This window comes from Acanthopagrus latus, chromosome 9 (genome assembly GCF_904848185.1).
Source record: "Acanthopagrus latus isolate v.2019 chromosome 9, fAcaLat1.1, whole genome shotgun sequence".
Lineage (NCBI taxonomy): Eukaryota > Metazoa > Chordata > Actinopteri > Spariformes > Sparidae > Acanthopagrus > Acanthopagrus latus.
Window position 1 is genome coordinate 13,435,686 of NC_051047.1, and position 14,095 is coordinate 13,449,780.

The 14,095-nt window shown below is 42.5% G+C and overlaps 1 protein-coding gene and 1 long non-coding RNA gene across 4 annotated transcripts in view; one reads left to right on the plus strand and one right to left on the minus strand.

Annotated features, from left to right (window-relative positions):
• Nucleotides 1-468: 468 nt before the first annotated feature.
• The window catches only part of LOC119026074, a 33,697-nt gene continuing 20,070 nt past the window's right edge, over nt 469-14,095 (minus strand). Inside the window, exon 3 of the long non-coding RNA XR_005077030.1 lies at nt 469-1,340. This is a non-coding gene — a long non-coding RNA (uncharacterized LOC119026074). The remainder of the gene's footprint in view (nt 1,341-14,095) is intronic.
• slitrk5b (SLIT and NTRK-like family, member 5b) lies at nt 1,358-13,429 on the plus strand. Of its 3 annotated transcripts, none has more exons than XM_037110173.1 (2): nt 1,358-2,777; nt 7,180-13,429. In XM_037110173.1, exon 2 carries the CDS (start codon nt 7,256-7,258, stop codon nt 9,857-9,859), a length of 2,604 nt encoding a protein of 867 aa, XP_036966068.1. In that variant the 5' UTR covers nt 1,358-2,777; nt 7,180-7,255; the 3' UTR covers nt 9,860-13,429. The 3 variants fall into 3 exon arrangements, with proteins under 3 accessions (XP_036966068.1, XP_036966067.1, XP_036966069.1); XM_037110172.1 differs by lacking the exon at nt 1,358-2,777 and adding an exon at nt 6,359-6,657; XM_037110174.1 differs by lacking the exon at nt 1,358-2,777 and adding an exon at nt 6,359-6,648.

Sequence of the window (14,095 nt, forward strand, 5' to 3'; positions counted from 1 at the left end):
AAGTCTTTTGTGGTTCCAGAGGAAGCTGCATGTAATCTGATAAATTGCCTCCAGTGATGCCACTCAGTGGCTGAATTGCATTGTGGGAAATGTAGGCACCAGGTTTGAAAAAGGAAGCGCAATCGTGGAGTAAAAAAGGTGATATATCTGGTTCTGCTGTATCGATTTCAACATTTTGCCTTAAAACTGTCCATATTGAGTCCAGCAGTGTTGTAGGAACACAATGCTAGACGAGTGGACTGCTTTTAAAACCTGGCGCCTGCATTACCCACAATGCAATGTAGCCATCGAGTGACATCACTGGAGGCAATTTATCAGATTACATCAAGCTGCCCCTGGAGCCACAGAAGGCTTTAACCACTTGTTTTTCCACATATGCAGCAGTGCTCCCCACGACCCATAAACACACTTTAATGTTTTACCCTTTAAGTAAATATATACAGACTCAATATTAGAATTAAATAAATGTTATTTTTGCAATTTCTTTATTTGCAAATGTTTGATATTGAGGTAACCACAAAGTAACAGAAAGCAATCCAGTTACACTACTTTAATGTTGTAATAACTGACAACAGTAATAACTCCTCCCATCCTGGATTATATGCACAATATAAATCACACTATGTGTCACACAGTGCATAAAAAGAATTAGAGATATGAAAGTGTTGTGAAATAAAGGGTAAAAGTGTTCATAGATAACAGACTACATTAGATAAACTGTGTGTAATGAATATAATTTGATTTTAAAATTTGCATTTGAATGACACCATTGTATATGTTTGAGCAGATAGTGGACACTTAATTAATAGCTCCGAAATGATTATACAAAATGACATCTTATTGTCTGGGGGTTATTATGGTGGAGACTGTAGAGCCTCGTGGCAGCAGAGATGAAAAACATGTTCTGTGTGCCTTTATTTATGGAGCTGCATGCCATAGAGAGAGCCGCCCTGGGCACAGGGATCCATGTGGGGGGTGAGAGGTGTTGTCCGTGATGGCTGATAATGTGGCCATCATCTCCCCCCCCACCTCCTGGAGGGAGGCTGCACATACCCTGGGAGGCATGTTCTCCGACCGCCTGCTGTTAGATTTCTTGTATCCGAAGATGTTTTTCTTGCCCCTACAAACTCGCTCACATTCCTCTGCTGCAGGCTGTCCTCAGTCTTCTTCCTGTTGCAGCTTTTTTTTTTGACCTCGATGATCTACCTCTTCTGCTTCCTCTGTCCCCACCTCAGGTCCTCTTCGTTCCCTGACATGAAATTCCTGTTGTTTTTTTTTGTCATTCAGCGGAGCCTTCAGTTGTGGGTCCCAGGACTTGTTGGGGAAAACACTGCACCTCCCTGCTGGACACATTTTTCAAACATTAAGCATGATGTGGTGTGTCAGGCCGTCTGCAACATTCTCCCCTTTGAAGCAGCTCCTGAGAGCCTAATCTGACCATCTCCTTGCTGTCCTCAGCACAGGTCACAGGTTGTTTCTGCACCAGATACTTTTATGCAAAGTACAAGTACAGGGCGAAGGTTATTAACAAAGTAGAGTATTTTCCTTCATTTTTCTATGTTACATCAATTTATAGGTAGACCACTTTCACAAATATCTGTAAGGCTCAAAGCTTTTAGTAAAGCTTTTAGTGCTATATTCCAACAATAATAACTGTTATAGAGAGGGTCAGACACCCAGGTCTCCCCTCCCCCTGTTCATGCAGAAAAAGAGAAAAACAATGTTCTGGTATCCCTGCTCACTTAATCCAATCAGGACTGAGAACGCCGGAATGAGGCGACCCTGTCCCGACAGCAGGATCCTCATGTTTGCTGCCATGTCTGGCGATTACCACTCCACATTCATATGGCGACGTGGAGAAAAGGGAGGGTAATTGCTGACCACAAAATGGACAGGAAGTTAGCTAAAATGATGAAACGCTTATAGCAGCTTCAAAGATATAATTAGGACAATATGGTTGGAATGCAAAGGTTGCTCCAAACAATGGCAGCATGTCGCCCAAGTAATGAACAACTGCTACCAACAGTTAATTATGTCATGGTTTGGGTTTTTGGTGAAGTTGTTTTATTTTGGTTGATTTGTCCTTATGTGTCATCTTTTACTTTCCACCTCCAGTCTTTGAGTTTTTCCTGCCTTTTTAAATTACCCCATTATTTTCAACTGTCTAGTTAGTCCCTTCCCTTGTATATTACGTCTGGGTCTTTCCCTCTCTTGTTATCATTTCCTTTATTTTGTTCCTGGTGTTTCATCTGCACTCCTGCCTGTTTCCCACTGTTTGTACTTGGATTGATTTTTGAATGTTTTGTATTTTCTTGTTTCTTGTTTTTTTTCTTCTGGCTATTTTCTTTATTTTATATCAGGTTTTCATTAAAGCTTGCTTTTTCTTCCTCCATTTGCCTGTTTGGAGTCTGCATTTGGGTCTTTTCTTTTGCTGCAATCATAACATATTAGTTCATGGCTCACTTAGCCGCGGAGCCAATGGCCCTAGAGTTTGTGCAGACCGGACCTCAGATCACAGGGCGAGTCACCATGGGCGACAGCGCCCAGCTAAACCGGATGTGACTGCCTGACGTGAGAGTGAAAACGGCTGGACACCGAACTGTGACTGACCACAGCCTCCCAAACTGACTGAGGTCAGTCTGATAACAGGGTATACAGTACAGAGGTGATTCACAGCAACTCTGACCAAGAATGTGACTACAGGGATGACAAGACACGACAGGCGGGGACAGAAGAGGTGTGATGAGGTGATGTGGAAAGACAAACCAAGACCGTTGGTGAGTTTTATGTCATTTATGTTGAGCTTAAGCTCAATACTACTATACTGTTGCCTTTTGCCTGTACAAAAGATCGGCTGGCTAGCTGGTTAGCATGCTCACTTCTGTACTAACTATTCTGATAATGTTAGTTTGAATGATTGAAAGAATATCTGCAGACATTGTGAACACCTTTAAAGTGCAATACGTAACAAATGGCTACCTGGGGGGTACTTTTTTTGGGGGGGCCGACATATCACCAGCCACCATTAACTGCAGTGGTCGGCTGAAGTTAGCTAGATAGTTCAGTTAGCCGTTCAATTAGCCGTGCAGCTCACGGTCTGGACTGGGAGCTAGGAGCACGGGGAAATGTTGGTATTTCCATCAGTAGCTTTGTATTGGGATGGACTGAGGCTAGCTGGTTAGCCTGCTAACTTCTCTTCTAACTATTCTGGTAATGTTAGTTTGAATGATTGAAACAATATCTGCAGACATTGTGAACACCTTTAAAGTTGCAATATGTAACAAATGGCTACCTGTTGAATTCATACTATTTTTTTCGGGGGGGGCGACATATCAATAGCCGCCATTAACTGCAGTTGTCTGCTGAAGTTAACTAGATAGTTCAGTTAGCCACGCAGCTAGCAGTCCAGACCGGGAGCCAGGAGCACTGGGGAGATGTTGGTATTTCCATCAGAAGCTTTGTATTGGGATGGACTGAGGCTAGCTGGTTGGCATGCTTACTTCAGTAGATATGTTCAACACAGTACATAGACATCTTTGATGAAATGTCACCATCTTTGTTTCTTCACACTCTGGCCATATCTTACAAATTGCTCCTTTAATATTGGTGAACATTGTGGACACATTTAAAGGTCTTCTGTATGAAAAATTGAGTCTCACTCCCAACTTGTCAAAACTGACACTTTGGAATGGCAGCATGCCTCTAAAGGTGCAATTTGTAACAAAAGGCTACCTGTCAACATCATATTAAGAACAAATTGGGGGGAAACATATTACTAGAGTAGCAACCGCTAACTGCTGAAGTTAGTAAATACGTAAACATCATGACCTCAAAACTGATAATTAAAAAAACAATTTGGATGAAAATCATTTTAGATTTCTGAATGTTTTGAACACAGTTCTCCCACCTTTAGAAAGCAGCACAAGATTAATGTGTTTCAAGGTGCATTTGTGTGATTTATTTATTTAGTCTTTTATTTCCTGCTTATTTTTTTGTTTTTTGTCCACTTCTGGCTCTGTGAAGCACTTTGTGACATCGCTGCTCTTAAACTGTCCAATGTGAATAAATAAAGTCGCTTACTCACAAACTATTATGATGCCCTGCTGCTGACATAATAATCTGTGTCGTCTAGTCGTTGGCTGTGTAACATCCCTTCTGATGCAACACGGAGCCCTGACAGTAATGTTGTTGCCAGACAATAGCAGAACCGTTCGCTGGGACGCCGAGTGTTCTTGCACGCTCCAGCTGGACACAGTTGACAAAGTGCGACGCGCCATCTGTAAGGAACATACATCAGGGGCGCTACCCATCATCCTCTGTGGCACGGCTCCAACTCCATTTGTGTATTTCTGACCTTGGAACGCATAATTGTTAGTCATCATCATTTTCTTCCTCTCATTTGTTATGCTGATTCCCTTCTTATGTGTGTCTGCATGTGTGAGTATGTGTGAGAGTGTAGAGGGAGAGGGCGTGAGAGAGAGAGAGTCTTTTGCTCCCAGTTGGAGATTATGTTCAGTGTCATGGAAAACTTGGGGAGATATTAAATGAGGCTCGTATCATGCATCGCCTGCGTCGGCTCATGTTCCCTCTGCACATTGTGACCACGGCCAAACATGACTTTTCATACTGCGGGGAGACGCAAGCATATGTGAGAACAGCGTCGAAAATGCAAAGAAACAACAGCCACAGAGCCAAATTTAAAAGAATATTTCATCAGTATTCATAACAGATACGCCCCTCATTCAGATAGCTGCGATGACGGTTCTTTTTCTCGAAATAAGATATAAGCACGCTGCATAATTTGATTATCACATTGCAACAAACATCAATGCTAATTTATGCAGGAATAGTGGTGTAATGATGGGGTTTAGCTAATGCTGAGGCTGTAGCCCAGTATGCAGCATGAATCTCTGAAGGCAGAGGAAACAGAAGCACAAATGAAATTGCATGCAGGCTGAATACAGCCTTCATACTCTTTAACACGAGCCACAGGCAGTGTCCCTGATGTGCCTGCTCTCCTCCCATGTGAGCAAGAGCCAAGTGGAGAGGATGATGGATATAGCTCCACGAGGACACGGCGATATACAGCAATACTTGACGTGTTTCCACATCAGTGACACCACATCAGGTCGAGCGGTGACAGGTCCCTTTCTTTACCTTTTGGCCCTGTCACTAAAAACCATCGGTACCTATTATTTGCATGCGACATACGCCACCAGCTCAGATCTGATAAATTAAAAATGAGAGGGTTGGCTAATTTACTCTAATTGCACCTCTGAGATAACAGAGATTTGGTTGTCATTAAGATCAGGTGAGAAAACGCTCAGTAAAAGGCCGATGAGTCATACTCTATGTGACTCACAGTTTACTGTTTTAATTTTAATAAGCCACAAAAGGTAAAAATGATGCACCTCTATAAATTTTCATTTCCAGGCGTTCTCTGCTGGCACAGGGTGATCAATACTCATCCTAGCATGGCAAAGCCCCAGTGTGTTCATGCATTATGCAGTGGATGACATGATTACTGAGGCTGTTCTGCACAGGCCATATAAGCACTTTAGTGCTGCTTTTGAGGAGTTGAAATGGGATCAGTGTGACAGTTTATTCAAGAATCTCCCGCTGTTACAGGGATTGTGACACAATTCTGACTGAACAGTAAACCTTTTAACAACCTCTGACCTCGGAGTGGCACATTGGATGTGGACAGAAAGTTTAAAAAAAAAAAAAAAAAAGCCTGATCAGCCGACAGGGCACCTCAGGCACTCTGGCTTAAGATGTTCCAAAAATAGCAGCTGGGGATAAATAAACTGCTGTCAATGTGAGGGCTGGAGAGATGTAATCAATCCCTGTCAGGTCAAAATAAAGACACACTGTCACCGGTGTTCCAGGCTCCATCTCCCGCTCCCCAGCCACCAAACATTACAGGACAGGCAGAGAAAAAAAAAAAAAAAAAGCTGATGTAACCTGGCATTCAGGGGAAGGCTTGTGTTTTATTTTATAATTTCTTTTTTTCCCCCTCCTTCTCGGGATGAATAACATGATAAGCGGTTTAACAACCCGCTTGAGCGCAGGAGCGCGCCGCGCCCGGTGAATTATTGATATTTTTTGGGACATCTTTTCCGTAGGTAGGTCAACATCTTTTTTTTTTTCCCTTCTTTTTTTTGGGGGGGGGGGTATCTCGGTATGAGGCTCCACTGAGCTGATTCTTTGTGCATGAAATGACTTGACATCCTCCCGACCGACCACCGAGTGTGCGGGCGGGCTGGCGCGTGCGTGTGCTGCGCGCGTCCACGGGGAGCGAGAGAGAGAGAGAGAGAGAGAGAGAGAGAGAGAGAGAGAGAGAGAGAGAATAAGCAACTTTGTTAGCAGGCATAGCGGTGTCTCCTCTGGCACAGTCGGGTTAAATAGAAGCGTTTGGCAGTTATGGTTGATCAGCGTTTCTTTCATCCTCTCCGGTGCGTTAGAGGCGACATACCAACGCGCTCCTCGCGTTGACTAGATCCCATTCTCTTGTTTCTTTTTTTTCCCCTCCCTTTCTTTTTCTCTTTCTTTCATTGGACGGGATTATTTAAAAAAAAAAAGAAAGAAAGAAAGAAAGAAAAAAAAATGCGCTGAAACACCCAACAACGAGCCGACATCTTCATCAATGTGCGTGAGGTACGTGTTTTATACCAGGGAGTTATGAGACAGAAATTATGCAGGCTGTCTCGTGTCTGACGAGGCGTGCACTGTGATGCAGAAATTCCCAGCTAACCCTCTTTGTCATTTTTTTTAGTTCCCTAGCTTTAAATTCAAACGCATGATTTAATTGCGTCTTTCATGTCTTGAGAGGCAAATGCGATATGGCTTCCCCCAACTCCCTCCCTCACAACGGATCTGGACCGCTGTTTTGCGCTTATATGTCTCGCTTTGACCTTGCTTTTTATTGTGTTATTTACATAGCTTGAAGGAGTTGCTTTGTGCCCTGCTTTTTTTTTTTTTTTTTGTTTGAGCCATTTTAAATCAGCAGCCACACAGCCAGAAGTTACCTCTGGGTAACAGCAAATGAAGCTTTGACTCATGCAGGGTACAGCTTGCTGTGTGTGTGTGTGTGTGTGTGTGTGTGTGTGTGTGTAAGTTGCTTTCAGTGCAAGCCTGCCTGTTTTCACATCACTTTGTATGTGTCTTTTTTGTTTCCAGATGACATTGAGGATATCTTAGCAGGACTGCGAGCTCGGCCCCCCCACACCAACCTCCCCCTGTCATTTGCAGGAAAATGCATCTTTGGATGTCATATGTTTTGCTGAGTGCAACGTCAGTGTGCACCATTGAGATGTTTGGCAGTTATGGAGAAGTATGTCAAAGACTGTGTGCCTGCGAGGAGAGAGAGGGGATACTCACGGTGAGCTGTGAAAACAGAGGAATTGTAAGTCTCTCCGACATAAAGCCAGTGCACTTCCCTCAGTATCATCTGCTGCTCACAGGGAACATTTTGAAAAAGCTATCCGCCAATGACTTCACTGAGTACAATGGACTTACAATACTGCATCTGGGGAATAATGACATATCTGAGGTGGAAGCGGGAGCTTTTAATGGACTTCAGGGATTAAAACGATTGCATCTAAACAATAACAAGATTGATGCCTTGAAGGAAGAGTTTTTCTTTGGCCTTGAAAGTCTGGAGTATCTGCAAATTGATTACAATTATATCACTCATGTGGCGCCCAATGCCTTCAGCAGACTTCGACATCTGGAAGTCCTGATTCTAAATGACAACTTAATATCTGCTCTGCCTGTGAACATTTTCCAGTATGTACCGCTGACTCATTTGGACTTGAGGGGCAATCAGCTCAAAGTGCTCCCCTACTCGGGCCTGCTGGAGCACATGAACAGTGTTGTGGAGTTACAGCTGGAGGAGAACCCCTGGAACTGCTCCTGTGAGCTGATCGCTCTTAAAACCTGGCTGGAGAGCATATCGTACACAGCTTTAGTAGGCGATGTTGTTTGCGAGTTCCCTTTCCGTCTCCACGGGAGAGATCTTGATGAGGTTTCCAAACAGGAGTTGTGCCCGAGGAGAGCCATCGCTGAGTACGAGATGCCACCTCTGCCACATTTGAGCACCGATGCATACTATAGGACCACCCCGGCTCAAGTCACAAGCTCTCTCACCTCATCTGGGATTGCCCGGTCGTCATCGAGGCCCACGAAGGGACCTCGCCAGTCAGGCAAATTAAAATCAAGGCCCACTTCTCGCATCCCATCGAATAAACCGCAAAACTACGGACAGATTATTTCATATCAAACCAAATCCCCCGTGCCTTTAGATTGCCCGACTGCCTGTACCTGCAATCTTCAAATTTCAGACCTAGGCCTGAACGTGAACTGCCAGGAAAGAAAGATTGAGCAAATCTCGGACTTAGATCCCAAACCTTACAATCCCAAAAAGATGTATCTGACAGGGAACTACATCCCTTTGGTGCGGAGATCAGATTTCATCGAAGCCACTGGATTAGATCTGCTTCATCTTGGCAACAATCGAATAGCTCGCATACACGACAGGGCATTTGCCGACTTGACACATCTCAGAAGACTCTACCTTAACGGGAATCTGATCGACCGTCTCGCAGCTGACATGTTTTACGGCTTGGACACCCTGCAGTTCTTGTACTTAGAATACAACGTCATCAGAGAGGTCACCTCTGACACCTTCCAGCACGTACCCAAACTTCAGCTTCTCTTCCTCAACAACAACCTGCTGAAAACTTTGCCAGTGGGAACGTTTACCGGCCTGACACTAGCCAGACTGAATCTTCGCAACAACCATCTGCGGTATCTGCCTGTCAGCGGTGTGTTAGATCAGCTTACAGCGCTGGTGCAAGTCGATTTGTTCGAGAATCCCTGGGACTGCTCTTGTAGCATACTGGAGCTGAAGATGTGGCTCGAGCAGCTCAGCACAGGCACAGTTGTAAACAATGTCATCTGTGGCTCGCCTAAGAGGCTAGCTGGAGAGGACATGAGATACATTAAGACAGCTAATTTCTGCCCTAATAACTCTGATATACTTGCCTCCATGATCCCACCCTCTGAAGAATCTTTCCCTGGCAGCACTATCACCATAGAAACATCCTTGGACTCTGACACACAATACGGCGCCATTCCTTTATCTGTGATGATTCTTGCCCTGCTCCTCATGTTCATTGTGTCTGTGTTTGTGGCCGCGGGAATGTTTGTGGCGATGAAAAAGAGACGTCAGAAGAGTCAAAACAAGCAGAATATCTCGATGAATGCCTGCATCAGCTCACTCAACATGGAATACGGCCTCTACAAAAAGGCGTCCATCCCCAAAGTCAGAACATCTGCCGGACATGTGTACGAGTACATCCCACCTGCCACAGAGTCCTCATGCAGAACCACTGCCCACACCCCGACGGACAGCAAATCGGTGGACGGATTTAGAGACTTTGACGAGTTGAGCGGCGCTTTTCTGGGTAACTCGGATGAGGAGGCAGCCAGTAATGTAATAAGCTCTGAATACAGTGCCACTACTCCTGAGCCTCTCAACAAGCCCTGCACCCCTCACCAAGATGATCTGTGTTACTACAGAGAGCCGCTCGAGCCTGAGAAGCACACACGCTACAGCAATACGTTACCATGCAAGCACGCAGCTCACTCGTCGAGTCAGTATACCTCAGACTGTGATGCAAGGCATCAATACGTGCACCCGGAGAGAATACAACAGACAATACTTTATTGTACAGCGCCAAGTACTGTTTATGTAGAGCCCAACAGGAGCGAGTACTGGGAACTGAAAGCAAAGCTTCATATTGATCCGGATTACCTTGAGGTTCTCGAGAAACGAACAACATTTACACAGTTTTGAAGAGACCGGGCCTCTGGACTGATGCATTGATGCAATGTGTCTATTTTAATCAGGAATGAGACCGTGTTCAAAAAACAGGCAGAATGACTTTATTACCTTTATCAGTACAATGCATTGTGAGCTACAAGAAATGCTTTACAGGACTGAATCATCAAGGGGAACACTACTCATTAAAGTATCACTTAACTCTCCATCCCTGCGGTGTTTAACAGTTTGGTTTGGATTTGTAAATATGAACAGGCAACCAGAGGTTGCAGGCTCTTCTGACTCATCCCATCATAAAATACATCCTGGAGGTGTTTCATTGACAATAATGAGAGACTGCACTGAGCTCACTCTCAAATTAGATGCGTTTCATGAGTGTTAATGAACCGTGCAGATGATATGTTCTTATCCCAAAATAACACAGGTTTTTGTTGCAGCTATGTGTCTGGCTCCCAGTCCTGTCTTTTCAAATTGATTCAAAGCTAAACACACACGGGAGCCTAAATCTGATTTAATCTACCACATGAATTTAGCTGTAACCGTGAATTTGACCACCATGTAGGTGTTGACAAAAGCTGCACAGCCTGTTCATGCGTTTGGAAACGTTTAGCTCCGGCGAGACACATTTAGCGAGGTAGTTTCTCCTCCAGCAGGCACAGCTCTGGGATGATCATTTTAAATGTGAGATCATGAAACAAATTTCAATGTAGTATCTCAAAGCAGAGATTATGAGGCTGTTAAATCTCTGCTGTCTTGTTTGCAGATTTGGGGAGAGAATAATTAATGTATCCTAAAAATACAGCGAACTGGCCTCATGCATATACTGAAGGATAATATGTGGTGTTCGAGTCTCCAAAACCAACTGCTCTTGTGGATTATGGTCACATGTTGCACTTGTGTTGAGTTTAATCTTAATGTGTGTTGTAACTTTACTCAGATAATCACAACTGCATTCAGGTGTGTTGCAACTGAGAGAAAATGATTTTTAACTGCAGGTCTACATCTGTGGAAGAGGATAACGGCCACTGTAAAAAAAAAATAAAAAAAAAAAGGAGAGAAAATTGAATTCTGACTTTTTTTCACATCTCTGACATTATGACTTTTTTTGGAATTCAGAGATTAAAAGGTGCTAATTCTAAGGAAAGTTGATGAGTCTCATCCCCAACTTGTCAAAGTGCACCTTTAATTTAATCCTGTAATTCTGGCTTTGCTCACAGAATTCCGCGTAATTCGCCAAAATTGTTAAAATAAAAACGTCAGAATTTACAGTGGCCCTTATTCCTGAAAATATGCACACATAACATTTCTTTTGGGGCATTTTACTAGTATAAGCAGGTTGAAATCATACTTGTTTGAAACTGATGATCTGTATTTACCTGCACCTGAACCAAAGCGCTTCACACTAAAGTATCAACTTATAATATATGCAAAGTTTGAGACAGAGGGGTTACATCGAGGCACAGTCCTATGTTTTATTGTAACTTTACAACCTTTTCTTTTTTTCTTAATTATATGTCTGAATACACCCATAAAACATGTCTTCCAGTTGCAATACACTTGAGTACATTTGCATCACAACAAGTGTCTAATGTTTCTCTGGAAAGTTCTGTTAGAAATCTCTTAAATCTGTTGGTTCTGGGCCCGTGTGAAGCATATTTTAAATGACTATTTTTATACAAACAAGTATTTCCTTTCTTTGTTTTGTTGTTTTTTTTTTCTTTTGCAAAATAATGCACTATTGACTTCTACAGGTCAACGATGATGTCACTTTCTGAGATGCACAACATGGTAACACGTGCGTATAGCCATAGAAGTTGGTTTGATAACTGCATACGTCGAAGTAACTCGTGTTTAGAAGATCTTGCACTATGCATAGATATACAGTAGAGTATACTTAGAGACAATCTGTACAAACATGCAGCTCATCCCCTCAGTCGCCAACACTCACGATAATACATGACCAAACATGATATAAATAATGGTATCACATCCCATCCAACGCTTATCTGTAATTTAAATAGACATGAATATTAACAACAGAGGCGCTTTTGTGCTGCATTTTGGATAATTCATATTTTGTAAAACTTCATATATTTTTAATTACGTGTGTTTTTAGGGGACTACTGAGTGGATTTGTTCGTATTGCGTTGCGACGAGAAACAATGTCTCATCATTTGGCATTGTTTGTTTCGTCCGTTTGGTGCGGGCTCGTATGAAATTTGGCAATTTGACTGCAATTAGCGGTCTCTGATGCTCCCCCCTTTCAAAGAGCGATTGATGGGATGGCATAGCGAATGCGCAAAGGTCCGCGCTGAGCTTTGGCTGTGAGATTGAAAAAGCACAACAAATGAATGCTGTGGTTGAATGGCCATCTTTATGCATATAAATGTCTCTATGCTCTAAAGCAAACTAAGCACATCATACAGTCTTAATGCAGTCTAACCAATTTCTGGGTCAATAGCATAAGCCCCAGAAATCTGACTATCCCTGAGAGTTTAATACACAGTGAATTCACATCATTTGCAGTATTATGCACCAAACCTGTCATCTTAGCTCAGCTAATTACTGGACACGGTATATCTGGACCCTGTCTGCACGTCACCATGTATTACACACTGCAGCATTAGTCATGCTGTTTATCAACTATACAGTCTTGGTTTGTTGCCTTTCACCATGTTCACAGTCCCTTTGTGATTAAATTGTCAGTTGACCTGTGTCTGCTCTGTGGAGTTTCGTCAGAACTAAAAACAAAATCTACACAGTGAGGCATGATGTAAACCTGCACAGGTTTGTACTTTGTTACATGTGGGATTTTATCAATCAATATGTTGCTGTGAAGTTCGTGGTGAAAAACACTGTAAAACCTGCAAACCTGCACAGACAGATACACGGAACATGTTTTTTTTATTGTGACCAGTGGCTAATATTTAGTTAATTGATGATTATTTTTTAAATGTCTGGTAAATTTTGTACAGCCGAAACTAATGCAACAGAAAATACCATGTCCAAAAACGGCAGACAGTTTAGTTTGCCGGCGTATTTGGAGGAAAATCTGACACTTTTTACTTTTATTTGTCTTGGCATTTCTTTGAATTTGTAATAATGTTGCAAAGACAACTGCATTTACTGTATATAACAGACATTTGTAATATGTTTTTGTTTTTCTCTTTCAGCTCTTTGTAATCAATGACCAAATGCAGATTTCTGTCACACATGAGACTTCAAAATCTGATAATCCAAAAATATGTGAAACTGAAATGTGACTGTCGTGCGTATACGTGCAAATCTTTCATTTGCAAAGACGATGAGGTTCCGGTCAGTGTCTTATTCTTACTCCGATTCTCATGTTTGCTTTCATTTGGTTTTCATATGAAACAGTGATTTTTCTATATGTGTCAACCTCTGATTTGTAAATAGGACACTTCATCAGCATTTCCATGCAAACTCGCATCGGCTCTGAGAAGCAAAAACCTAGTCTCTTATTGCAAAGACACAGTACAACTAGGAATATGTGGGGTAAATATATCTACAGCGTGCTGTTTCTTTAGTTGTTAGCTGATGAATAAAAGATATGCATTAATTTGGTATACCCTTGTTTGTGTGTTCCCTTCACCCTCTTATAGCATGGTGGGTGCAGCAAATGTCATAGTGCACACAGAGGACACATTTGAAAATGCTGCACAAAAAACCCCATTGGCACTTTTTTAGGAACATTACTTAAATTACAATAGCCATTTTAAATGTTCAGATCAGGCTATTGTCATGGTTTCAATTAGGCAAATGGGAAATAACGAGTCGAGCTGTGTTGCATAATCAACATCAGAACGACATGGTTCGTAGTTTGTGATGCCTTAGTACCACCCAAAGTCATTTTTGACAAAGAATTTAAATGATCAAATCTCTCATGAATGAATGAAATGATTATCTGATGCCCAAAAAGTTCAAACAGCTGCACAAATCGCAGAACAGGCCTCGGGCAGAATGACAAAATGTGCTTTTATCACATATGAGTTTCTTGTACACGTTTGAATTCAAATTGTTTGATCTCACGGCAACAAAGGATGCATTTGTTGTGTCAGATGTAATGTGCATAAAGCTGGGATGAGGACACCCGACCTCACTGTAACTGTGAAATATTATCAAATCTGCATGAACATGCTAGCTAGAGGAACTTTATTCTTAGCAGACAGCCCAGTATCCATGGAAACATCCAATTACCTGACAGAGAAAAACAATTCTGGAGCGAGAGGT